The following is a 25,842-nucleotide window of genomic DNA, read 5'->3' as shown; positions in this document are numbered from 1 at the left end:
GAGTGTGCAGATTAAAAAACAAGGCTGACTCTTGGCTGAATGACTGCGTTCCCTCCAGAGCAAATGGCAGCAGTAGGATGTTGAAAAAAATCTGGCCTCTGTTAGAGAGGAAGCAGCAGACCAATTTGGGAGACAAAGGGCCAGACCCTGAATTGTGCCTCGGGCAGCCAGCTTGTCCTTTAGGGTCTATGGGCCTCAGCTTGTTGGTTTTTTAAGTAAGGATGAAAGTTATCAGCCACATGGGCATGTGGGCATGCCTTTTTTTTTTTTTTTTTTTTTCCTTCGGATTAAGACATAAGAAAGTCCCTAGCCTTTTTGGCTGCATGGAAATCATCCAAGAAAATGTGTTTGGGTCCCAGTTCCCATGTCTACTGGCCATGTGACCTTGGGAAGCTGGTTTCACCCTGTCAAGTCTTTTTGTTTTCTCATCTGCGGAGGGGATTGCGGCATGTATTCCACAGAATGGGTAAGGGACAAGGCGCCAAAGCACACGAAACACCTGGCACACAGAGTGGCGAGGATCGTGCCCACAAAGAAGGAGATTTGTGGGATATTAAGTCTGACTATCATCAGAAACTGCAGTGTGGCCTGTGCTGAACCTGGTTGTGACCTTTATTCTCTGCAGCCTCTGCAACATGAGGGTGGTGGGTGGGCACCCAAGGGAGGGATCTGAGGGAGCTTGGGCAGAGTCCTCAACTTTGTCAGGGATCCCAGATATTCCCCCATCCCAGGGCTATTCTTTGGGCCCTCTGGAAATTCTTTTAAACTACAGGGTGATGGGGGGCGGTGTCAAAATAAGCCACTTTGCCCATTCTTACTCTGGCCTAGTGGTCTTGGTGAGGGGGTTAGTTATCTGGGGTCCACACTTCTCAGCTCCCATAGTCCCCTGGGAGTTAGGCTCACAGGGTTCTTAGACATCCTTGGAACTGTCTGCCCAAATACAATCTAAGCTGATTTAGGACCGGGTCCCCCTCAGGTCCTGCTGTGTAGGGGTGGCGGTGGTGGGCCCAGTAAGGCGAATTGGGGTGGAGAGGCAGCCAAAGCACAGGACTCCACACCATTCCTTCTCTAAATGAAAGAGCTTGTTATAGGGGCACCTGGGTGGCTCAGTGGTTGGAGTCTTCATAATAGTTACATCCTTCATAAGCTCTCCTGCCAAGTAAGTTATTTGGGAAACTCAAGAATTCCCACTGGCCACAGGGAAGTTATGAAGATGAAAACTTTGCATTTTAGATCCTGAGAATTTTATTAATATGTTGCTATTTTAAGCCACCATACAAATATCCTTTGTATTGATTTCTGTGCGATGTACCCACTGAATAAATATGCCAATTTCTGCCAGGGAGCCGAACAGTATTTTTAACCTACTTTAAAATATGTGTTGTTTCCTATGGTTTTTTAAAGTTTGGAGTTGATTATGAAAGCACTTTCAATTTTAAAAAATTCTTCTTTCCAGAGAATATACATATATATTTTAAACTATTAAATATAAAGTGTAATGGGATGTAGTTTCAGATGCAGTTTTGAAACCACAATAAAGGTAAAGAAGAAAAAAAGAAAGGTAAAATGAATTTTTTTTTGCTGTTGTGTGCCATTATATTGGAAAACACCACCACCACCACCACAAAGAAAGTTCAAGTAATAATTCTTTGAATATATAACTGAAATATATTCTTACGTGTACTTTCCCCCCTCATCACTGCCTATTTAGCCAGTGTAGACTGTTTAGTGTATGACACTGTTAATGTAATCAGGGCCCTACTAGAAGTTTCAGTGTCTTCACAAATCAAGGGGAAAAAACAAGCAGAGGGCTGAAGCTTTTCACACCTTGGCTATGGATCCTCATGATAATGACACGATTGCCATTTCGTAGACTGGGGTAGATCAAGGGCTCATTCAGGGGCTTTCGTTTGGTTCCAAATAGTTAGCCCTGGGTTATTCTCTTTCCCTTTTTTCAAAACGGGTGATTGGTGGGGGCTTTGGGGAGAGATTCCTTATGTCTCAGGGCCATTGGGAATATAAACCGGATGATATTTAAAGACTGGTTGGAAGTCTGGGTTGGAACAGCATGGAAGCACTGAAGGCCATGGTGGTTGTTATTTGTGACTCAGAAGAAACTTCCTGGTGATGAACAGAAATACAAAGTTTCCATCTTGTAAACTGATACCACTGTTGCCTTTGCTTTGTGGATGGAGAAGAGAAGCCTTAGAAAATCCAGGCACAGGAGAAGGGCTGCCCTGGGAGCTCCTGGGGCACCTTACAGCTTCAGAGCCAGAGCTAAGAAGGGCTCAGCATCATAGGACGCATGTTCTGGGAGACCTTGGTCACGAGGTCTGACTGCTGACCTGGCCTATGATTAGAAAGTCCTTCCCAATTTTGAGCCCAAACCGGCCAGGGGGATGCATGAGGCCTTTTCTTCCTGGTAGGCTTTGCGGCTGCTGGAGGTGTGACTCTTTGGAGCAGCCTGTGCTCCTCCTCCCCACATCCAGGAAACCCGTCCCAGGAAACCCAGCATTACCTAAAGTTGTAGCCTGGGGACACGCTGCTCTTCTCCGAAACGCCATCCAGCCGGGTGAAGGAGTATTTGGGGATGCACTGGTCCCAGGCCCTGTCCAGGTCACACACCCAACCGATCTTAATACCGAGGACTCCACCCTGTGGAAAGGCGCCAGCTGTGAGGAGGATGCGCTGTCTCCATGGCCTGCCAGGGTGGGGACTGGGGGTGGTGACACACAGACACCAAATTCTTCCCATCGTCTAGGTGGAGGGAAAGTGATTTGCTCCCCTGGGGTTGCTTAGGAAACAAAGTGCTGCAGTCTGGGGTGTGGACCTTTGAGTCTCTAAGTCCTGCTTTTATTTTGCGTCCTTTAGCAGCGATCCAGGATCCCTTAGCCATTGGCGGGGGGCGGGGGGGGGGATGCTTTTTCAGGGCGCTAAGGTGAAGCGTGAAGGCCCGGAGGGGAGACGGAGGCTCGGCGCCCCGCAGCCCTGGGGCGGGAGACCGCGCTGAGGCTGCAAGCCCAGTGCAGGCCCGCATACGGCTCTGCTCCGAGGTGGCGCTGCCTGGCCACGGCGCCCTTCCCAGCCCTTCCACCCTCCGCTGGCTAAGCGGCCCCCGGCGCTTCCTTGGGTCCTCACCGTCCTGGCCAGTTTGGCGAAATCCTGCCCCGCAAACTTGACCACGTCCCCCACCCGCAAGATGGGGCAGAAGGGGGCCTTGTCAGGGTGGAAGCGGCACGTCTTCATGTCGGCTGCGGTCAGGTTGGGAAGGAGGTTGCCCCTGCGGAGGAGGAGAGGACAGAAGCAGGGTAAGGGGATGGAGGAGCGAAGACAGGTGCGCACGAGTGTCCCTAGCCTTCCCGGTCCAGGTGGGAGGACCCGGGAGCTGGTGTCTCGGACATTCCAGGTGGGAGGACCCGAGAGCTGTGTCTTGGACACTCCAGGTGGGAGGACCCGGAGCTGATGTCTTGGACACTCGCGGGCTCCGGCACCTCGTCCCTGCATCTCCTTGCAACCCCGTCCCCTTCCCTCCGTATTAGGGTTGAGTATACTTGTGTCTGCTAGCCCCTGGCTCCCAGTCTGGGTGAGGGGGGCGCCCAGGGGGCAGGAGTCACGCCTGATTTCTCTGGCACCTCTGTGGTGCCTGGTGTCACCCTCTCTCTGCGTATGCTCGATGTCCACCAAGGACTTGCCAGATGAAGGAGTCATAGAAGTCCTGACTGGCCAGTGGAGAAGGGACACCGCCCTTGGGCTTGAGGTGGGAGGGAAGAAGTGGGATGGGTGCCTTGGGCCCCAACCTTCGGAGGCATCGGGGCTCCAGGCCCAGGCTGAGCCTGTCCCTCACCCGCCTCAAGCAGAACTCCCATCTGGGTTCTGAGCCCCAAGGTGGGAGGCTGGCAGAGAGGTGGACCTCAGAGCCCACCTAACACTTGGTGTTCAAGACCAGCTTGGAGATTGGGAACAGGAGCCCTAGGGAGATGGGAAGAGGGCAGGAAAGCACAGAGAACTGTGTGGATGGGCTTCTCCACCCCTCTGAAAACAGGCTGGCAGGGTGGGGTGGATATACCCTGCTTTCTGCTTTAGGGAGGGAGCTGGGACTCACTTCTCAAAGTTGAAGAGGGGGAACCGGATGCTGTTCTTGATGAAAATGGTGAAGTTCTCGGCTTCCATCATGACAGGCCTGTGGGTGAGAGCAAGGAGGCCCTGGCTTCTTGGGAAGAGGAAGGGGAAGCAAGGGGTTTCCCCCCGAGGGACCACCTCTCCCCGTGGATGTTTCCCACCAGACACCTGGTCACAGCCTCTCTGGAGCCCAGGGCTGGAGGGTGGGGGGAGGTAGGAGAGGTGGGGGCAAGGTGCCATCCTGAGGCCACTTCCCCAGGGGCCTAGGAGCGGACACCGCTGGGGGTGCCCACGAGACCCTGTGCAGGCTCAGAGATGCAGAGCTGCGCCTATGGGCAAAGCAGAGCTGGGGTGGGGGCCTCACATTTCCACCGTGTCCACCTCGGTGGGGCACCAGCCCTGGATCTCACAGGTCCGGAGCGTAGAGCTGTAGTTCACGCAGCGGCCCGTGAGGATCCCTGTGAGGGGGAGCCACCGGGCTGGGTGCCTGCCTGGCCCTTTGCTACCCCCTTAGCCCACCCCATCTCTCATTGGAGACCACCTCCATTCCGGGACCCCGCAGGTGGAGGGGAAATACAGGGAGGTCAAGGGAGGTGGGCCTGTGGTACAGGAGCCCTGCCCAACTCTCCCTCCTCTCCTCCTGAGCTCTAGACCAGGCCAAGGGGAGGAGACAGCCTTCCTCTGATACGTCCCAGGCCCAGCCACCCCAGCCACCCCGGGGGCCCTGTTTCCTTGCTCCCCAGGCAAAGAGTGCCTTCCTTACCTCTGGGTCTTTGCAGCAACTGTTCCTTCTGCCTAGAATGTTCTTTTTAAAGCCCTCCTAGTTGGCAGCTGCCAACTCTTTCCCATCCTTCAGAGCCCATCTAAAATGTCACTGCCTCCAGGAAGCCATTTGGAGCCACCTACCTGGAAGCACTGTCTCTCCCTTCCCCAGCTAGCTCCCTGCTGTTCCTCCCCGACAGCACTTGCTCCCTCCCAGGGCACCTGTCTGTCACCAGCATCCCTGGGCTGTGGGCTCCCCTGGGGGCAGCCCCCATTGAGTCTGACACACAGTGAGCACCAGTACAGGCCAGTTCCCACTCTTTCTCCCTCATGGGGGATGTGCTGTCCTCCAGGGTCCCACGAACACTCTGGGGGCGCGAGGGGGTGGGAAGGGCTGCACTCACCCCCACCCGGGAAGCGCTGAGGCCCACACTGGCTGTCCGACACACAGCGATACTTCTCCTCGCTCTGTGGGGAGACAGGTCTGCAGGTGGGTGTAGGGCCCTGAGCTGGCCCCGGATGAGCCCCTTGGCTCCCAGCGCTCCCCCATAACCAGGGGCCTTTGGGAGGTGGCAGGGGCTGGACCACGGACCTCTGCCTACACTCGTGCCCCTCCCTGCCACCCCTCCGCACCCCCACGGTTTCCTTCCTTGATGTGCTTCATCCACACTCCCTCCTCCCCTCACCTCTGGGCAGAATCCTTGCATCTGGTTTTCGGTGACTATCATCTTGGTGATGATGACAAAGACAGAGGTGCCCTTGGTGGGAGAAGGGAGAGGAAAAAATGCACCAGTGGCAGCCCATGAGGTGAGTTGTACTGTTATCCCCACTCTACGGATGGGGACACTGAGACATAGGGTAAGAGATGAGGCCAAGGTATAAGGGTTAACCAAGGGCAGAGGGGGGTTCAAGTCAGGTCCTACCACCCACCTTGCCTCTCTTGTTCCCTCTGTGTGTGTCCTGCTGATCTGCAGGCTGAGTGTGGGAGGGCCGGAGGGGACCCTGCTGTCCTGCTGCCTAGTGATGCACTCTGGAGGGCAGCCGCCCTTCCCCCCCACCCTGTACCTCCCAGCCACTGGGGAAGGGGTTTGCTGGTCCCTGATGCCACACAACCTGGGATCTCACTGGCACTCTCCTTGCCTTGGCCCAGCATCTGGGCAACCACGTAGCGCCCTGGGGTAGGGGGGCCGTACCTGGGGTGGGGTCACATAATCAGACACGTCCATGACTCTGTTGGCATAGCGTCCAAAGCCTTTTACTTTGGTGACAACCGAGGACTCGATGGCTGTGTCCCGCACCTGGTAAGCCTTCTCGTGCAAGAAAACCCACCTGGGCAGGAGAGCAGGGATGGAGAATGAGAGAGAGAGAGAGAGAGAGAAAGAGAGAGAGAGAGAGAGAGAGAGGTCTAGGCCCGTGGTGCAGAGGCCGGAGGGCTTTCCTGCCCCCACGGTAGACCGGCCACACTGGGTGTCTGGCCAGGGGAAGGCCTTTGCTGGAGGGGAGGGACCTCCCCTGGGTTAGCTTACATTGGTGTTTGTCCATCTTTCCCATTTCCTGCTTTCCGAACATGTTTAGACTTTTTTCCCCTAACCCCCCCAACATGAAATTTTAATACTACAGATATCAGCTTATGTGCTGTATGTACATTTGTGTTTTACATATGAGAAGAGTGAGATTTTTTGTAATCCCTCAAGAACAGATTTTCACACCCTTGAGGGCGACATCGCCCCTCTGCCAACGCACTGTCCTTTGCGCGGACCCCCAGGCCACCTCTTTGGCAAGCAGCGGGAGAGAGGACCCGCAGAAGGTCCTAGGCCTCTGGCCCTGAGCATCCCAGGCTTTGCTGGGGGAGGGGGGTGTCCCAAGTGCAGTCACATAGTAGTAGTTCAGTAAACAAATCAGTGAAGGCATCCGGGAGCTGAGCCGGGTGCTTGGCAGGGGCTGCATCTGTGCCGGCGCCAGGTGAGAGGCGGGAGGAGGCAGGAGCAGCGGCTGCCCAACCCTCCCGGCAGGTGAACGGGAGTCGGGGCGCTGGCCTGGGCAGCAGGGCTATTCCTTGGGCTGTGCTGCCACCCCGTGGACGTTTACCTCTGCCTCCCTCCTGCCGCACGCCTGCCCTCCCGCGGAACCAGGAGGGAGGGCCTCCTTACTTCCTTCCACTCGCACCCCCTCCCCGCTCGGCAGCCCTTCCCCAGCAGCGAGAAGAGCCTCTCCGGGCCTGCGAGGGGCCGCCTTTCCCATCACAGCCCTCCAGGCTACAGCCACCCGCCGTCTCAATAGCACATTTCCACCCTGCGACCCGTCCCGTTAGCTCCAGGCAGCAGATGCTGCTGCGGTTCCCAGTCCCCAAGGTGCGCCTGAGAGGAGGCCACCAGGTGGGTTTGGGAGATGCCGCGCCCTCTTGATTTTGGAGAAACACCGGTGACGTTTTGTGGAATCCAGGAGCGCACTTTGGGAAATGCTGGGCCAGGGTCATTTTCTGCCTGCCAACCAGGGAGGCACAAGGTTGAGGACGAGCCGCAGGAAGGTGCTGGAGACCAAGTAGTGGAGAGAACACAAAGCTGGGGGAGCTTGGGGCTGGGAAGCTGACCTGAGGACTTCTAAGGAGGGAGTTAGGACTTCAAGCCCAGGAGCTTTCCAACCCCAGAAAGTTGCCCAAGAGCGGGCTGCCTGCAGGAGGTGGGGAGCTCCACGTGCCGGGGAAGACTCAAGGACACGCGTTCAGGTGGGGAGCGGTTGGACTGGATGACCTCTGGAGTCCCCGCAGAGGGGAACAGCTCCCAGGTCATGGGGGGGGGTCACAGCCACTTGTGGAACGGGCACCCCTCTGTCATGTTCATGTGCACACAGGCTGACACTCGCAGGAGATTCTGTTGGGTGTTCCGCGAGAGGGCTGGGAGTATCCCATCGTGAGGCTCTTGAATTCCCCAATGTTCTCTCCAGTGGGACAGGAGGGGAGGAGTCACAGCCGGTGGCAAGTGGCTCCTAACCTGTCCCCCATTTTATTCAGAGCAGGCCGCGTCCTGAGGCACGCACCATTAGGAACAGTTCACAGGCTTCTGTGAGGCTCTTATGAACACCTCGCTGGTGTGGACGCGCCTGTGGTGCCGAGTGCTTTATTTTCCTAGCACTTTTCTCCTTTTTTTTTTTTTTTGGAAGGGGAGGGGTTTTGTCAAGGTCTCCTAAGGATGCATGGCTCACATAGAAATCTCATCCACCTTCCTACATCCAAATGAGTATTACTAGCTCCCGGGGGGGTCACCCTGTGCAGTGGAGGGCATGAGGCCAAGGGCCCAAACTCCCTGCTTCCAGCTGAGCGCCCCTCTGTCCCCAGCACAAGCCACAGTTGCAATCCGCCCTCTGGAGCCTCAGTGTGCCTGGCCACAGAACGCACACATCTCTTAAGGAGGGATGGAATGCCGTGGTTTCCTAAGGTCCCTTACCCTGTTGTTAAAGTCCAGGAACTCTTGCAGATGAGAAGCGGGCTGCAGATTATTATCACCAGACCAACATAGCCCGCTAAGTGCTCTCTGTGGTAAGGGTTCCTAGAGTCCTTAGCACAACCCCGTGAGACACCTCTGTTGTCATCCTTATGTTGCAGATAAGGAAACAGAGGCACAGAGTGCTGTGCTGACTTGCCAAGCTGGTACGTGGGTTCCAACCGTGGACATCCTGCTCAGAACCACCTCGCGCCTTGACCCGGATCCTGGTCCCGGTGGTGCTGGCCCTGCCTGTCACTAGGGAGCACATCTCCAGCCCTGGGAAAGTCTCAGGAGGAAGGGCCATAGGGTTCGGGAAGACCAAGGAACCTCTCCTTCCTCCTCCTTCAACGCTCCTCCTTGTGCCCAGTGGGTAGGAGAGGCCACATCAGAATTTCTCAGAGTTAAATAATAAGCGGAAGAATTTCAGTGGCCCCTTGGGGCCCAAGGACGTCACTGGGGCAGCTCAAAATAAGGGAATGCTTCATTTCCAGAATAGAGGGGCTGAGTCTGTCTCCAGAGGCCAGGGCTGAGGAGATGGGGCAGGACCAAGTCTTCAATTCTTGGCATTTACTCTGCTGCTCTGACTTATTTTTTTCTCGTGTTCCTGGTTTATTATTTATAGAGCGGAAGGCGGGTGGCAGCTCCTTGGCAGGTGGGATATGCAGGAAGGAGGCCAGCACCCTTCTGTCCACCCCCAAGGAGTCAGGGAGGAGGCTGGGGAGGGGGCGTGCGGAGTGTGTGCTGTGTGTGCCAGGAGGCGAGGGGCCTCTGAGGAAGGTGTGAGCCTGATGGCGGGGAAGCAGGAGGTGTGTTGGGGAATCTGGGGAAATGATGATAGTTGCCGCCTGTTAGTTGGTCTCCCGTTGCAGGCAAGGCACTCGGCATGTTAGTCCTCCTTGCTGCACTCCGAAACCCACTTTCCAGATACAAGGACTGAGACTTAGAGACATGAGGTGACCCGTCAATGCCCTGCTCCTAGCCAATGTCACAGTGAGGCTTCCAAGCAGGGGGTCCTCCTCCTTCCATGGTCTCTCCATCATGGGGCTGCAGATGGGGGCGGGTAGCGGAGATAAGAGTGAATGCTGCTCCTCTCTGCATCTGTAATATGGGGGGGGGTTCCAATAGGTCTTCCCACCACCCTTGTCGCCGAGTGTCCCATGGGGCGCCTCAGGGTGCCATCCTGGGCTGAGGCGATGGGGCGGTGGGCCAAGAAGGTGGGATTCCAGGCCCCTCCCCTGAAACCAGAGCAGCTCCCCTGTGTAACTGCCTTATGTATTGAGCTTCTTTATAGGATTCAAAACGAGGCTTGGGGCCCCTGGGTGGCTCAGTAGGTTGGGCGTCTGACTCTTGATTTCGGCTCAGGTTCTGATCTCAGGGCCGTGGGATCGAGCCCCACATCTGGCTCATGCTCAGCATGGAGATTGCTTGTCCCTCTCCCTCTGCTCCTCCCCTTGCTCTTCCAACCAACCAAATAAATAAATAAATAAATAAATAAATAAATAAATAAAAATTTAAAAAAGATTCAAAATGAGGCTGAGTATTATGAACCAAATGGGACAACTATGCAAATAGTGAGTCTGTGGATTGGGCCTTGCAGGGGGAGGATGGGACAGGGAGGGCAGGGCTGTGAGGAAGCCGAGGCACCATCAGGCACCGCAGGTTCTTCTGATGACAGAGCATCAGACGGCCAGGAATGTCCCTCTGTCAGGAGGTGGCTTCCTTCAAGGACCCTGCAAACCAGCTCAGGCCATCAGTCAGCAGTTCAGGAAACTCAGTAAACTCAGTTCCCAGGGGTCTCCTATTTTGTCCTCAGCTCCCATAGGATCCCCAGAAGAGACTGGCTCTTCAGGAGTCCCACCGCACTGAGGAGACTGGGGTCACCACCTAGATCCAGGGAAAGCCATGAGAGAAACACCACTGGCCTCTCTGTGTACCTGGACGGGTAAAGGACACCAGGGATGAAGTGGGGTCAACTCCAGAAGGCAGCTGAGGCTGGAGCAGGGGTGAGAGCACGTGTGGACACGACTAGCTGGTGTGCTGCTGTAAATGCATGAGAGAAACAGTTGGCTCATGGAACACGTGTCCTAGTAGGGCTGTGCATCGGGTCTACCTCACGGGGATCATACGGAAGACATTCAAGTGCTACTTAATATCACAGCGTCACAAATCCTTCTCAATTCTACTGAGTCAGGCCCTCATCATCTCTCTCAACAAGCCCGCACCACCCTTCACAGGGTATCCTGCCTCCACTCCTACCCACTTCCATCCCTTGGTGAGTTAGCCAGAGCGATCTTTCCAACTCAGATCTCATCATCTGTCTTTCTCTGGCTCTTCCTCTCTCCTTACCTGCTTCCCCCCTCACACACACACACACACACACACACACACACACAGTTCCTATCCCATCCTTTGCTCCTGGTAAAAGTGAAAGCTCTGAGGGCTTCTGAGGTCTGGCTGGGTCTGTGATCCTACCCCCATCTTACACCACCCTTGGCTTTACTCCCTCTGCTCTGCTGTGGCCATACAGACCTTCTTTTCCTCTCCCCATTTGCCTGGCTCTTTCCCTTCGCAGAGCTGGTGTATCTGCCTCGAACCCTCTTCCTTCCCTTTCTTTTCCTGGGTTGCTCATACTCATCCTTCAAATCTCGGCTTGGGCAGCACGTCTCCAGGAAACCTTGTCTTAGGTCCCCGACTGGGTCAAACACCTCCATACCAGCAGCTCTCCTGGCACTCCCTGTGCATGTCTCCTTCAAATCTTGAGCCACTGTTAAACTGTACATTTGTTTGTGGACATGGTTTGATTTATGCTCATCGCTTGCATCGCAAGCTCCGCGAGGCTGAGGGTGCTGTCTGCTTTTGCCCGTGTTCTATGCTTGGTGCACAGTGCCTGGCATGAAGAAATGCTCGAGGAATTTCTGCTAAATCAAAGACAATGGATTCGTGAAGTCCTAATGGTGCACGGGCTCATGTGCACAGAGATGGGGCTCAGGCCAGGGGGCCGGGCTACAAGCTGCGAGGATGTAACTGGAAGGAGCCTCTCCGTGGGGACCTGTCAGGCTGGGAGATGGATGGGGTTGGATATGGAGACGCCAAAGAGCCTCTCATGCTTGTTCCTGCAGGCCGGGCTCCAGCCCCAAGGATCAGGGCATCAGATCATATCACGGTGAGGGAGGGACAGGGGCAGTGGCAGAGCAGAGCAGGCGGGTCCAGGAGCCACTGTCTACCTTCCATCAACCTTCTGCCCGAAGCCAACAGAGCCAGAAATGTGCTGAGGCAGCCTTTGGACTCACCGGGACCACCACACGGTCTCGCGGCTCTAAACAGTTATAGCCTCGCTTATACGCGTGAACGCAGAACATTTAGGAGTCAGCTCCTAGCCAGGCTCTGGAGATGAGGACACGGCATGTTTGCAAACATTCCAGCTCACACAACCTCGAAGCTGGAAGTAGACTTCAAGGCCAAAGCTCGAATCTCTTCTCTCACATCCCTGAGAGGAGCACCGGCTGCGTGGCCTTGCCTCCAGCAGCCACGTAAACGAGTCCACTGGCTCCCGCAAATCACGCAGGGCAAAAAAAAAAAAAAAAAAAAAATTCCCTTAATCCATACATGCCCACTTTTCCACGCACATACCACTCCGACCCTTCAGGCAAGGGGGCCCATGCACACGCAGCTCTGGCCCACACGCACGCACACCGGATGTCTTCTTGGACTGGTTTGAATTAACTCATGACAGCCGTCAGTGGTTTGCTCTCTCACACACACAGAACCATTGTCTCAAGGGATGGCGTGAGACTAGAGGCAGGCGCACTGGGAAAGAAAGATCTAGAGGCTTCTGCCTGTCGTTTCTGGCGTCCAGCAGTGTGTGCAAATGACCACAAGGAAAGAACCTGTGTTCCCCCCCTCCCCACCGGCCATTGTCTCCTCCATGGCCCTTGGCACACACACACGTGTGTGTATGTGTGGGGGGTGGACGCCTCTGAAGGTGGGTGCCGAGAGGGGGTGTTCAGACCACCGGCTCTCAAGCAACTCCTGGGATGGGTTATATGGCGCAAAGTTAGGCAGCAGCAGAGAATTCACGCTTTCTGACAAAGAGGAGTGTTTCTGGATTCATGAGGAGGGACCCGGTATCGTGTTCAGAAAAGCCACCTTTCCCCCGAGCTGCTCTTCCCTTGAGTGTTATCTGTGCCCTCGTCTCTCCCCCTGCCCAGGGCGCAGACATCCTGCTTTGTCCTCCCCTCCAAGAGCAAGGGCTTCTCCCCTTGCCCCCTTCTTTCACCAACTCCTCAAGCCAGGAGGGAAATCCCTCATTCCAAAGTGGTCTAGTTCTGTCCTTCCCACCTCACCGTTGACCTGGTCACCCCATCCCCATCTCCCTTGTGTCGGTGTCTTCTCTTCCCCTTTTCTGTGCTCCCTCTTCTTTTTTGAGACCCCAAAGCATTGGTTAGGGAGAATGGGAAGGCGTGAGGGTGGTCTGTTCTCTGGTGGGAGCAGGAAAGGAAGGAGAGAGGGTCACCTGGGACGTCTCCTGGCTGAGGGTGGCACTGGGGCAAGAACTCCACTTCTTGGGGTGTGTGCCTGGAAACCACTCTCTGACTCCAGAGGATTTACTGGGGAAGAGGACTAATCTGGGGACCAGATCCCTGACTCCGTAGAAAAGACTGTTTCTTCCAAGAGAGGAAAGGCTCAGGCAGCTGGACAGCAACAGTGAGCGGACACCAGGCAGCAGCACCCCACCACCCTGCTAGGACCCAAAGGGCCACAGGACTCACCCCACAAAGTAGGAGATGATCAAAAGCTGGACTGCCCGGTTGATGACCCCAATGGTCCAGCTCTTCACAACCACCGACTTGGTGGTCTCGTAGGTGAAGAAATCTGACACGCAGTTCATACTGAGAGAGCGCTCGGGGGCCACTCAGGAGGGACCCAGTGGTGGCCTCAGGAGGGACAGGTCCTCGGGACAGGGAGACAGAGCTCAAAGCCTGGAGGGAACCGCTTGGAGGGGAGCCTGGTCCTTTAAGTCAGGAGACCCTAGCGCAGCGCCCAGGCTCTCTCTGCTCTTGACACCCTGGGCTGCCAAGAGTCCAAGGCCAGGGCGGGGGACCCCCTTTTTGTTCGTCTCCACCCCACTCCCCTGTGATGTCACGGCAGGGGTGGGGTCTCCAATCCCCGCTCCTGATTGCCTAGGATGCAGCTGGCTAGGGCCCTCTGGGAGTCATGTTTTATCTGCACTCTGTCTACCCTTTCTGTTCCGTGCTGCATCTTCCTCCCTGCTCACCAGCCGCCTCACGCTCTCCTTAAAGCCCCCTGCAGTGTCCCAGCCCCAGCCACTGAACTGCCTTCCCCAGGCTGAGTGCCTGCCTCATTCGTGACTCTTCCCAAAGCCACGCAATTCAGTGGCCATCCGCTCCCTTTCTGAGTCGTCTCCAATACCGTGGGTCAGGGGGAAGGGTCTCTTGAATATTTCTCTGGATCTCCTGGGAGGGAGTCGTAGAGTTCATGTCCCTAACTCAGGTTGGCAGTGGCTGAGCTCGCCCCGCAGCATAGCGTCAACCACATTGGAGTGTTTGCTTTTATTTTGCTTTGTTTTCCTGTGAGTTTCCTTAACTGAATCGTTTGTTAGATAACATGCTCCTGGGAGGCTGGGGCTGTTTCTGTCTTGTTCACTAGTTTTCTAAAATCCTAGAACCGGGTGGGGGTTCGGGCCATATTGAACGTATGCTGCTGGACAGGGCTGCGTGGCCGTTTCCCGGAGGTTAGGGTCACGAGTTCAGGGAGCAGCAGTGCATGCCCGCTGCCTCTCAGGCCAGCGTCGGGTTAGCAAGCTGGCGGAACCAAGTCAGATTGTCAGGAAGTCTTGGACTTAAATATTCTGTCCTAATGTCTTCACGTAGGACAGGTGCCACCAGTCATTCTGGATGTAGACTCATCGTGATTAGGGCAGAGGAGAGCTGGACCGGGTGGGGTAATAAAGAGATTTGGGGGCCCTGGGCAAATCCTCTTTGGGCCTCAGTATTCTGATCTGCAAAGGAGGTAGGAGTGGACATACTCACCATTTCTCCCAGGCCTGGCCTCCTCTGATTTTATAAGATGTGCCATCACGCTGATGCCGAGATCCTCCCTCTGCCATCCACGCTGGTGGGGACCCCTTTCTACCATCCACGCTGCTGTGGGGACCCCCCTCTGCCATCCACGCCGGTGTGTGGGGACCCCCCCTGCCATCCACGCTGGTGCGGGCACCGGGGACGCCCCCCACCCACACTGGTGCGGGGCCCCCCTCTACCATCCACGCTGCTGTGGGGACCCCCCTCTGCCATCCACGCCAGTGCGGGGACCCCCCTGCCATCCACGCTGATGCGGGGACCCCCCTGCCATCCACGCTGATGCGGGGAACCCCCCCCTCTGCCATCCACACTGATGCGGGGACCCCCTCTGCCATCCACTTCGGTGCGGGGACCCCCCCCGCCATCCACACTGATGCGGGGACCCCCCGCCATCCACTTCGGTGCGGGCACCGGGTCCCCCCCTGCCATCCGGCAGGTCTGACCGTGACCCCCCCCCGCCCCCGCCCCGCCCCCCGCGGACCCCGCCGGCCACCACCCCTACATGGACTGCGGGCTTCGGGAGGGAAGTTTTGGGTGCGGACAGAGAAGCCCTTTCAAAGAGCATCCGGTGCCGTGTGGCGGGAGGACGGGGCAGTCACTGCGACACCGACACCGCGGCCCCCTGCTCCCCAGGACCGTCCCGGGCGGGACGCGGGAAAGGCGCACGCAGGCGTCCGCGGGAGGTCAGACGGGAGACAAGTGCACGGCTTCTCCCCAGGACCCCGTCCTCCCCTCAACAGGTGTGACTTTTAAAGAAGGAGCCCTACGCGCCGGCACCTCCGCCTCGGGGTCCCCGCAGGGTGCACCGCACGCGGCCCCCCCCAGGTCCTCCAGGCCGGCTGGCGCTCTAGGCGGCCGCCTCGCAGGCGGGCCGGGCTCGCGTCTCTCTAGCTCGCTCGCTCTCTCTATGGTCCCTGCACCGCTTCCGGTGGCGGGCCTCGGGGCCGCGCACGCGGGAAAACCTTCCCGAGCGTCCCCCCGACCCCCTGTCCCCGCCCCCCCTCCCGCGTCCCCCAGCGCGCCCACCGCCCGCACCTGGGCCGTCGCGAGGCTGCCGCTCGAGGAGGTGGGTGGTCGCCGCCGCGTGCCCCGGGAGGCTGCGGGCCTCGCTCCCCCCCGCGGGCCGCCCGTGATGGGCCGTTCCGCGTTCGAATCCACGGGCGGCGGGCGAATCCATTTTAGGGGGCGGGGGGGGGCTTGGGCCCGGGGCCGCGGCGCGGCGGGAGCGCCGGGAGGGAAGCCTTGCCCTCGGAGCCGGGTCGCGAGCCGCAGAGGTGCAGCCCCCGGGGTTCCGCTGCTCGTTGCCATGGCGCCCGCTGGAGCGCCCCGAGCCGGCGTCTGGTCCCGCTGTAAGCGCGACTCCGGGCCGGGTTCCCCAGCCGCGGCTGGGCCTGGCTCCTGGAGGTTTGCAGGGCCTGCCGTGGGGTCCCTGGGAGACGAGATCCGGACACATCCCAGGTGCAGCCGGGCCTTGCCACCTGGCTCCATCCACGGGCTCAGGGAGGTGCTGCCTTTGATGTTTGTCTACCCACTCTCCCACCCCCCCCTTCTTGAATTCAGATTCCCAACCTGCTGAGTATCTGCACACCCACCCAGGAGTTGGGGCCCAGCTCCCAGTTGAGGCCAACAGGGGCTGATCAGAATGGCGGAAACACTGGAGTTCAACGACGTCTATCAGGAGGTGAAAGGCTCCATGGTAAGAAGGGCTTGGGCTTTTCGATAGGCTGAGAGATGGAAGGAGAGTAGGCTTTTTATCCATTATCCATGATGCTGCTATTTTGGAAAAGGAGTCCGAGTGGAATGTGTAGTTGGGTGTTTTCCCCAACAAAAGGCAATGCCTGCAGATCTCCCTACCGGGTCCAGTGGGGTCACGTGGCCAAAAACCCGTTGTAAGTCGAAAATACTGTTTGAGCAAAAAAAAAAAAAAAAAAAAAATCACAGTAATGTTTCTAACCCGATGAACAGGGCAGGTTAGTCTTACCCACTTTAAACAGGCCCAGAGTGTTTACGTTGGCGTGCGCTTCGGCGCAACCATCACAAGGTTTATTTTATGATTGAGTTTGGACACCTCATGTGGTTTATGAAATACCATCCTGAGAGTGAAACAGAATGAGTAGGGAATGGTTGGGTATCGGTTGTGGCCTGGTGGTGATCAACCCGGGTGACTGTGTGGCTGGCTGGGAGCTATGGTTCACTACCACTGCACCAGCGTCCTGAGGGGATTATATACCACCTGCTGCTAGCTCAGGAAAAGATACAGATTCAAATTATGGTTTCTGTTCGTTGCATATCGTTTCCACACCGTCATAAAGTTGAAAGGTTGTAAGTTGAGCCACCGTTATTCAAAAAGCATCTGTGTAGGAGTTAGAGGATTGCAGACTTTGAAAGGGACCGTCGTCGTGCGCTCCATTCCCCACTGCAGACTAAGGACCTGGTTACCAGGGTTTGGTTTTAGGATCCAGATTTCCAGGTTACTTTTTTTCTTCTTTCTGACCCTCACCCTTGCCAGCTGTTGGTCCTGTATCTGGATCTGGCCAGCCCGGTGTAGGTAGGTGTTGGGTGGGACTGTCTGTGCCCCGGACACAGTGTGTATTGTACCCTTGCATTTGGGCCTGTTTTTTCCAACAGAACGATGGTCGGCTAAGGTTGAGCCGCCAGGGTATCATCTTCAAGAACAGTAAGACGGGCAAAGTGGATAACATCCAGGCTGGGGAGCTGACGGAAGGCATCTGGCGCCGAGTCGCCCTGGGCCATGGACTTAAACTGCTTACAAAGAATGGCCACGTCTACAAGTATGACGGCTTCCGAGAATCGGTGAGGTGTCCTGTGGCCATAAACCCCCGTTTACTGTGCCACGTTGTTTATTTTTAATCTAGAAAGAGTTGGGGCTCCTTTGATGGCCGTGTAATTGCTAATTTTGGCTCCTTAGAGCAGGGCCATTGCGGCCATGAAGCACGGTTCAGCTTTGGATGTCTTGTGCTTTGACTCCAGAAGATTTTCTGTTATTGTGATGTTTTGGTGGTTTCTGCTCATTGCCTTTATCCAGATTCAGAGTCTTGGTACTTTAGTTTGAGTTTTTTTGTTTTAATGTTTCGACATGTTTGAGTTAAAGACAGTACTGCATTTGAATTTCACTTTCATCAAAGCACTGCCCACACAAAGTCAGAGAGCACGGTGAGGCACATAACCAGGAATGTCATTTCCATACTTTCCTCCTCCCCTGCTCTGACATCCAGTCCCCAGCAACAGCTTCTTTCAACAGTGGGTTTGCTGAAGGTATATCGGGGCAGTTTGTCAGAGAGAATCCCAGAATGTGTTAAGGCCACTGGGGCTTACAGGGATTGCTCTCTCCCCCTCTGCCCACAGGAGTTTGAGAAACTCTCTGATTTCTTCAAAACTCACTATCGCCTTGAGCTGATGGAGAAGGACCTCTGTGTGAAAGGCTGGAACTGGGGAACTGTGAAGTTTGGTGGTGAGTCCTGGGTAGACTGAAGTTTTCAGGAGAAGGTTGGATGAAGAGTTTCAGCCTTTACCTTGTTATGCTCTTTTTGTGCTACTGTTTCTGATTTCCTGTCAGTTTGTAACTCATCGCCTAGTTACTGAGGACTGGTAGCAGATGAGGCCTGGTCTTGCGGGTGCAGTGTGACCAAATAGCCCAGTGTCTGGCGGGAGCATTGTTTTTGCAGACTTGAGGGAAGAAACTTGTGGTCGCTAAGCCCTTTCCCCGCAGGACAGCTGCTCTCCTTTGACATCGGTGACCAGCCGGTCTTCGAGATACCGCTCAGCAATGTGTCCCAGTGCACCACTGGCAAGAATGAGGTGACGCTGGAATTCCACCAGAATGATGACGCTGAGGTGTCTCTCATGGAAGTGCGCTTCTATGTGCCTCCCACCCAGGAGGATGGCGTGGACCCAGTTGAGGTGAGGCCTCCCCTGCTCGCCTTGAGAGCAGATGGTGCTGAGCAGGCCCCGGCTGGCCCAGGGGTGCAGCAGGATCCCCACTGCCTGACTACCAGTGTGTACACTTTTGCAGGCCTTTGCCCAGAATGTGCTGTCTAAGGCGGATGTGATCCAGGCCACTGGAGACGCCATTTGCATCTTCCGGGAGCTTCAGTGTCTGACTCCCCGAGGCCGTTACGACATTCGGATCTACCCCACCTTTCTGCACTTGCATGGCAAGACCTTTGACTACAAGATCCCCTATACCACGGTGCTGCGTCTCTTTTTGCTGCCCCACAAAGACCAGCGCCAGATGTTCTTTGTGGTAAGCAGAAAGCCCCGGGGGTGGATCGTCCTGGTTTTTGCATAGTAGATAGGTCTTGCTGGTGTTTGGTTAATCAGCAGTTCTTGTGGAACACTGACTGGTGTGAAACCTGATGTCGCCTCTTCCTTACCAGATCAGCCTAGATCCTCCCATCAAGCAGGGCCAAACCCGTTACCACTTCTTGATACTTCTCTTCTCCAAGGATGAGGACATTTCCTTGACTCTCAACATGAACGAGTGAGTGTATCCCTGAACTCATGTCCTTCCACTGTCCAGGCAGGAGAGCAGTGGCCCTTAGAAGGCAGCAGCGCGTGTGAACTCGTCCTCCTCTCTTTGTAGGGAAGAAGTGGAGAAACGCTTTGAGGGGCGGCTCACTAAGAACATGTCGGGATCGCTATACGAGATGGTCAGCCGGGTCATGAAGGCGCTGGTCAACCGCAAGATCACAGTGCCAGGCAACTTCCAAGGGTGAGAGTGTCGGCCTGGGGTCCTGGCCTGCCTGGGGGGGCGCTTTGCTGTGTCTCCCTGGTAAACCCCTCCTGGGCTGGGAATGCAATCTCCTAGAGGTCTAGTTGGGCCACAGCACGATGGGTGTCAGCTGTCTCCATTAGAGCAACTTAGTGAAGTTTACTCACATGAGGGCCCGAGCACACATGTGTCACTGCTGAGGGCGGGGCCTTTGACTCTATGCCACCTGCTCCTGAGGTGGGCACTGACTAGGCTCCCCGCATCTTCCATAGGCACTCGGGGGCCCAGTGTATCACCTGCTCCTACAAGGCGAGCTCGGGACTGCTCTACCCCCTGGAGCGGGGCTTCATCTACGTTCACAAGCCACCTGTGCACATCCGCTTCGATGAGATCTCCTTTGTCAACTTTGCCCGTGGTACCACCACCACTCGTTCCTTTGACTTTGAAATCGAGACCAAGCAGGGCACCCAGTATACCTTCAGTAGCATTGAGAGGTGAGAGCTGCCAGTTACTTTCTGGGCATCCTGGGCCTGTCTCCATCTCTCTCGGGAAGCTGGCATGGCCTGGGGTAATCTCTGTGCTGTGACTTTTCCCTAACATTTCAAGCCTTGAGCAGAATTTTTCTTCTGCTTCCTTGGGATCTGGTTCTTCTTGGAGTGCTCAGCCTTTGAAAGCCTCTCCCTTTTTTTCTGTACTTAAATTGTTTCCCATAGTATGTGCTCAGTACCAGCTCTTCTCCTCCACTCCTCCCATGATGGAAATGCTATCTCTCCTTTTCCTGGAATGAGCTCTGTGCCCGAGAAAACAGCAGCTAATGTTTATTGAGTGCTCACTATGGGCTAAATGTCTTCCAAACATCTTCCCACCTCATCCTTCTGACAGCCCTTGTGAAGTACGAAATTCAGAGTAGCACAAAGGTGAAAATGTCCCTTTCCCTGATATTCTCCCCCTACTTTGGGCATATCCAGTGAATAGAAACACACCCTCCCCACCTTCTCTTTCTCAGACCCTTGAGACTGCAGGTTCCTTTCAAGACTGGTGTCTGACTCTTCCTTACCGCTGTCCTCTGGGGCTCTCTGAGCTGTTAGCTTGGATAATGTGGTCAGCAGCTGCAGGCCCCACAGCCTTTCCCTGCCTGTGGGTGTCAGAACAGCGTGCGGCCCACCCTGGCATGGGCCCTGCATGTCTAGTAATGTGGTGCATCTCACCTCACAGGGAGGAGTATGGGAAGCTGTTTGATTTTGTCAACGCCAAAAAACTCAACATCAAAAACCGAGGATTAAAAGAGGTACCCGTGCGAGTGGGAAGAATGAGCCTCTTCTGTTCTTTCAGGGGTGGAGGGAGCAGGGATTCTTCTGCCTTCTTTTTCACTCTCTGTTTTCTTCTTACCCTTATAGAAAAAAGAGGTGCGTGTGACCCTCCCCCCTTCCCGGTGCAGGTTTCCTCAGCATGACCTTAGCTCAGTCTCGGCCGCCCCTCAGGAGCCCCCAGTGGGGCTGGGAGAGGGAGGGGCTTGGACTAACCCAGCTGGCAGGACGTCCTCGGGCACAGGCCCTGCACGCCGCTGTGTGTGGACAATCCAGCCCCAGGGTCTTCTGGGAGCTGATCTTACTCACAGGCATGGGGGAGTGCTTTTGAGTGTGCAGGGCTTCTGGCACCAGGGTGAATTGGCCCTAACTCACATCTTTTCCCTGGCTAGGGCATGAACCCAAGCTACGATGAATACGCCGACTCTGATGAGGACCAGCACGATGCCTACTTGGAGCGGATGAAGGAGGAGGGCAAGATCCGGGAAGAGAATGCCAACGACAGCAGCGATGACTCAGGAGAAGAAACCGGTAGGTTAGCCTTGGCAGTGCCGGGGCACGAGGGCAGTCAGGCTGTTGCCTGAGGCCAGAGCTGGGCGTCTGGGTAAAGGGGCAGGATCTCCATTTGGGGCAAAACTGATGCATCCTATGTTCTTTTTCAGATGAGTCATTCAATCCAGGTGAAGAGGAGGAAGACGTGGCAGAGGAGTGAGTTTTGGTTCTACTCATAGGGGTGAGGTAGAGGCCTGTGATCTTAAGGGACCACAAGATCTCTAGACATTTCTCATGTCCCAACATTAGCTACTGACCCACAGTGGAAAAGTGACCTCCATTGAGGTGGTACATGGACATGCTTTGGAAATTGTCAAGGGTTTTGCAGGTACAAGGCACATGGTAAGCCAAAAGAGCAGTGGGGAGAAAATGGGAATAAGAACCAGTGCCTGCACATATACTAACTAGGAGTTTCGGGGTGAGTCATTGAATCTCTGTGTCCTCACGTAGAACCTCATGTGGTCCCCTGTGCTGTACTGATCAAGACTCTTGATTGCCAACCTCAGAAATGTGGCTCAAACGGACTTTAGCTTAAAAGGGAGTTTTAGAAGTTCATGGAACTGGAGAGTCCAGGGATATAAGTGGCTTCAGGTACCTAGATCCAGATACTCAAAAGTTGTGGGGAATCTTTTATTTCTTCTGTTTTTTTATTTTTTTTATTTTTTATTTTTAGATAGGTTTGGCCTCCGCAGTGTCACATGACCCTCAGAAAGCTCTGGGCAGGCTTAATCCTATTGGTTTAACACCCAGAACTGCCTCTTCTCTCAGGGCAGTGAACAGCATGGTTCCTGCCACCTTCTGAGTTATTAGGGGGTGAGCTGTGTTAAAACTAGGCATGTACCCATGCTTAAAGCCTGTTGGAGTGAGCCCCTCCTGAATGGGGGCAAGGTGGTTCGCACAGAAAATTGGGATTTTCTTTACCCAGAAAAATTGGGAATGAATGTTGGGCAGCCAAAAACCCAGTAGATTTATAGTATGTATATGTATTTATATACATAGTATACATATTTAGGAGTGGGTGGTTCTGCTTGCCACATACTTATAAAGGTCAGTGAGCAGACACTTGCAAAAATCCCTTGAAAATTGGCACCATATAGGTATAAGGTAGGTCTGTCTATCTTCTGAGGAGTTCCATGCGTATTGGATAGAACTTAATTATATGTGTATGGATGGACTTGGGTTGAGGTCAGTTTTTGTTTTTCCTTTTCCTTTTTTTTTTTTTTTTTTTTTTAAGTATTCTCTACACCCAATGTGGGGCTTGAACCAAAACCCTGAGGTCAAGAGCTGCATGGTCTTCCGAATGAGCTAGCCAGGTTCCCCTAAATTTTATTTAAGTTATCTTTAAAAAAACTTTCCTTTTTCTGTAGTAATTATCTCTTTATCAGAAAAAGACTCTAGAATGGATTAAAACAACTAACTCAGAGGAAGTGGTGAAGAGTGGTTAGGGCGTGTTCTGGGCAAGATAAGACTGGGTGCCTGTCTCCAAGAGTATGGCGATGGAGTGAGACATGGGTCAGACCATGAGCAAAGAGCGCAGCTGAAGCCTATTCGTTATTTTATGTCCCCTTGGTTGACTGATGCCAGGGATAGGTGTGCAGAAGAGGCCAGGTGTGGGGAGGGGACAGCTGGAACCACTCCAGCTGAGAGGAGGAAGCAGGGTGGGGACCATTGGGGGGCAGGCTGTCCTGCAGCCCTGCCTTCCCCTTTCTGCATGGGTAGCTTCAGACTCCTTTCCCTCCTGTCCTGAGGCCTTGGGGTGCTGTCCTTCCTCCCAGGTCTAAGCGTCCCTCTCCTTGGCAGGTTTGACAGCAACGCCTCAGCCAGCTCCTCTAGTAATGAGGGTGACAGTGACCGTGATGAGAAGAAACGGAAGCAGCTTAAAAAGGCCAAGATGGCCAAGGACCGCAAGAGCCGCAAGAAGCCTGTGGAGGTGCACATTCAGAATGGGAGGCTGTGGGGGAAGCCATTCCTTTTACCTTCTTTTGTCCACCACCTGTAGGGTGTGTCACAGTGGTCCTGGGGCTGCTTGTTGTAGCCAATAAAGATGGCCTGGGGAAGTATGTCCCTGGAAAGTTTGCTCTCTGGCCTTTGGGCTGATTAGCTTCTGAGAGATCAGAATTAGGAGCCTGGCTTCTGTCCTAGGAGCCCAAGACAGGGGGCCCCTAGGGAGCGAGGCAGTGGGTGTAGGGCGAGTCTAGCGTTATGCTTACTTATTAGTTCTCTCATTTTTCTCCTCAAGCAGGTGATCTAAATAATTTGTTTTGGGGGCCTGTGAGAAATAGATGGCTGAAGGCATTTGGGTTTTCATGTAGGTGAAGAAGGGCAAAGACCCCAATGCCCCCAAGAGGCCGATGTCTGCCTACATGCTATGGCTCAATGCCAGCCGAGAGAAGATCAAGGCCGACCATCCCGGCATCAGCATCACTGATCTTTCCAAGAAGGCAGGCGAGATCTGGAAGGGAATGTCCAAAGAGAAGAAGGAGGTGAATGGCTGCAGAGATGAGGGGTGGCATCCTTGTAACTGATACAGGGGGCAGGGACGAGCTGTCAGTGGACCTTTTCTATATAGATTTTACCACCATCAGGGAAGAGGGCTCATTCTTCTCTTCGTGTGTGTGTGTGTGTGTGTGTGTGTGTGTGTGTGAGACAGGAGTGGGATCGCAAAGCTGAGGACGCCAGGAGGGAATATGAAAAAGCCATGAAAGAATATGAAGGGGGCCGGGGTGAGTCTTCCAAGAGGTAAGTGTTGGGAACAAAATGGCCCAGTAAGTGCTTTTTTTGGCATCTATTTTTGCGGGTCCATGTTGAGAATTGGGGTGTTAAAGATAATAGATAGGCTCTGATTGCAGTAGGCAGTGCTTCTCAGGTCTGGGTAGGCAACTGCCCAATATGGTAATGTGCTGGGGAATTCCAGAGCTCACTGGATAAATGGGGCCCTTTTCCTAGAGGGTTAGTTTTACTTGAAAGTGTGGGGGAATAAATAAATATGATGGAGCAGAATTCACATGAAGTTTTAGAGATAAGCAGGATATGTACAAGGTCTGCAATGTGCTCCAGGCTGTGGCCCGTGATTCTTGTGGTTATTTACTTACGGGGCTCTTCCTTGGGCACTTGGGGCTCACCTGGCTGGCTGTTTGCACTTACAGTGAGATGGGCGGTGTGGCTGGGAGTGAGAAAAGCCCTGTTAAAGTTAGGGGTGGATTGGCTTTGATGGGTGAACCTGAAGGCCCAGGCCCTTTTCCCTCTTGCTGCTATAGGGACAAGTCAAAGAAAAAGAAGAAAGTAAAGGTGAAGATGGAAAAGAAATCAACGCCCTCGAGGGGCTCATCATCCAAGTCCTCATCAAGGCAGCTAAGTGAGAGCTTCAAGAGCAAAGAGTTTGTGTCCAGTGATGAGAGTTCTTCCGGAGAGAACAAGAGCAAAAAGAAGAGAAGGCGGAGTGAGGTGCGGCAAGAGTTTAGGGGTGAGGGGCCTTGAGGCAGAGGGGTGGATGTCTGAGGGCCAGGGGCTGTGGTAGGTCTGTGAGAGTAGTGAGTTGGAGTGGAAAGGTGCAGTTCTCAGGTTCTGAAGGCGAGTGCTGCAGTGGGGGGTTGGGGGTGGGTAGGGAATTAGGGATCCTTCACCACTGAAAAGTGGCTCCCTGGGAGGGCAACCAGGACTCTAAACCTTTCCCTTAAGAGACCTTTGATTTTCAGGACTCTGAAGAAGAGGAGCTGGCCAGCACCCCCCCCAGCTCAGAAGACTCGGCATCAGGATCTGATGAGTAGAGAGGAAGAAAATTCTCTCTCCTTGGGCTTGCCCTGTCACAACCTGCAGTCTCTCCACCCGTGTTTTGGTACCAGTTTCTCATGAAATGCAGCCCTTGGATTTTGTGCCATCTTGACAAGCTCTCCTGGTGACACGCACTTCACCGGGGCAGCAGGGGAGGTGTCCTCCTCTCTACTGCTTCTCAAGGATGGCTCTTGATAACTTGGGGAGAGATTGGGTGGGGCAGTGCAGTGCAGGGTGGAATCCTGAGCCTGCTCCTGCGACCTTAGGGATACGGCTGCTGCTTCTCCTGTTCAGGTTGCTGCAGCAGGGGTCAGGTGAGGGCAGGCCATAGCTCCTAACGGGGCCTATTTCTACTTTTATTTTGTATTTCTGGTCTGTGAAAAATCAACATTTAATAAAGGGAACTGACTTTGGAAACCATGTGCTAATGCCTTCTCTGTAGCCCTGCTGCTGTACACAGGCGCCCGTGGTCCGGGGGTGGTGGTTGCCGTACTGTTGTGATTGGGCCGGGCCCTGCTGGCCAGCCGGGAAGCAAGCCTCCAGGTACATCCTGTTCTGTTCCCGGTTGGACGGGCATTGGTTTTCACTCTCTCCTGCGGGGATGGGCCACCTGAGAGTCTAGAAACCAGAGCTGATCTGATTAGGAAGTCACTCTCACAGTTTCACTCCATTAGCCCCGCTGAGGGGAGGCAGCCTCTGGCTCAGTCCTTCATCACCCGAGTCAAGGGTCTTCCATGGCTTTAGATAATGGAATAAGGATTGACCGGGCTGCGCGCAGCGGGGGCGACGGAAACCCGAGAGCGGAGAGCGGAGGGCGGTGGACGGCGAGTGGTGGGGGTGGGGGTCAGGGTGCAGCCGAGGTGTGCAGCGCGGGTGCAGCTTTTGTTCTGGTGGGGCGGTCGCGGAGCTTCCGTCCGGGAAGGGGGATAAGAGCACATAAGCGAGGGCCGGCTGGAGAGCCGGGGCCCGCGGCCGCCCCCACGGCGGCTCCACGCCTCGACCGGTACACGTGGAGC

The 25,842-nt window shown here is 55.0% G+C and overlaps 2 protein-coding genes across 6 annotated transcripts in view; one reads left to right on the top strand and one right to left on the bottom strand.

Annotated features, from left to right (window-relative positions):
• P2RX3 (purinergic receptor P2X 3) overlaps positions 1-14,583 on the bottom strand; it is a 29,139-nt gene extending 14,556 nt beyond the window's left edge. For 2 of the 3 annotated variants that reach the window (XR_012013917.1, XM_072790844.1), the window contains exons 1-8: positions 14,414-14,583; positions 6,075-6,210; positions 5,568-5,639; positions 5,286-5,349; positions 4,484-4,577; positions 4,103-4,180; positions 3,139-3,280; positions 2,519-2,655 (exon numbers count right to left, since the gene is read on the bottom strand). Coding sequence is in view for 2 of the 3 variants with exons in the window: in XM_072790844.1 (XP_072646945.1) it covers positions 2,519-2,655; positions 3,139-3,280; positions 4,103-4,180; positions 4,484-4,577; positions 5,286-5,349; positions 5,568-5,639; positions 6,075-6,210; positions 14,414-14,550 (860 nt within the window). In the remaining variant the exon portion in view is untranslated. Of the gene's footprint in view, positions 1-2,518; positions 2,656-3,138; positions 3,281-4,102; positions 4,181-4,483; positions 4,578-5,285; positions 5,350-5,567; positions 5,640-6,074; positions 6,211-13,132; positions 14,329-14,413 lie in introns of those variants that run through there. The other variant, XM_072790845.1, reaches the window with a different exon arrangement.
• A 782-nt stretch (positions 14,584-15,365) lies between these two features.
• Positions 15,366-25,243, top strand: SSRP1 (structure specific recognition protein 1). Of its 3 annotated transcripts, none has more exons than XM_072790841.1 (17): positions 15,366-15,530; positions 16,025-16,160; positions 17,093-17,278; positions 17,831-17,936; positions 18,195-18,385; positions 18,498-18,728; positions 18,862-18,965; positions 19,068-19,196; positions 19,469-19,690; positions 20,412-20,484; positions 20,896-21,034; positions 21,166-21,211; positions 22,856-22,985; positions 23,368-23,538; positions 23,706-23,794; positions 24,313-24,499; positions 24,751-25,243. In XM_072790841.1, the coding sequence occupies exons 2-17, from the start codon at positions 16,107-16,109 to the stop codon at positions 24,820-24,822; spliced, it is 2,130 nt and encodes a 709-aa protein (XP_072646942.1). In that variant the 5' UTR covers positions 15,366-15,530; positions 16,025-16,106; the 3' UTR covers positions 24,823-25,243. The 3 variants fall into 3 exon arrangements, with proteins under 3 accessions (XP_072646942.1, XP_072646943.1, XP_072646944.1); XM_072790842.1 differs by lacking the exon at positions 15,366-15,530 and adding an exon at positions 15,673-15,922; XM_072790843.1 differs by lacking the exon at positions 15,366-15,530 and adding an exon at positions 15,700-15,813.
• The last annotated feature ends 599 nt before the right edge of the window (positions 25,244-25,842 follow it).

This window comes from Canis lupus, chromosome 21 (genome assembly GCF_048164855.1).
Source record: "Canis lupus baileyi chromosome 21, mCanLup2.hap1, whole genome shotgun sequence".
Taxonomy (NCBI): domain Eukaryota; kingdom Metazoa; phylum Chordata; class Mammalia; order Carnivora; family Canidae; genus Canis; species Canis lupus.
This window is presented reverse-complemented; position numbering and strand designations above follow the sequence as displayed.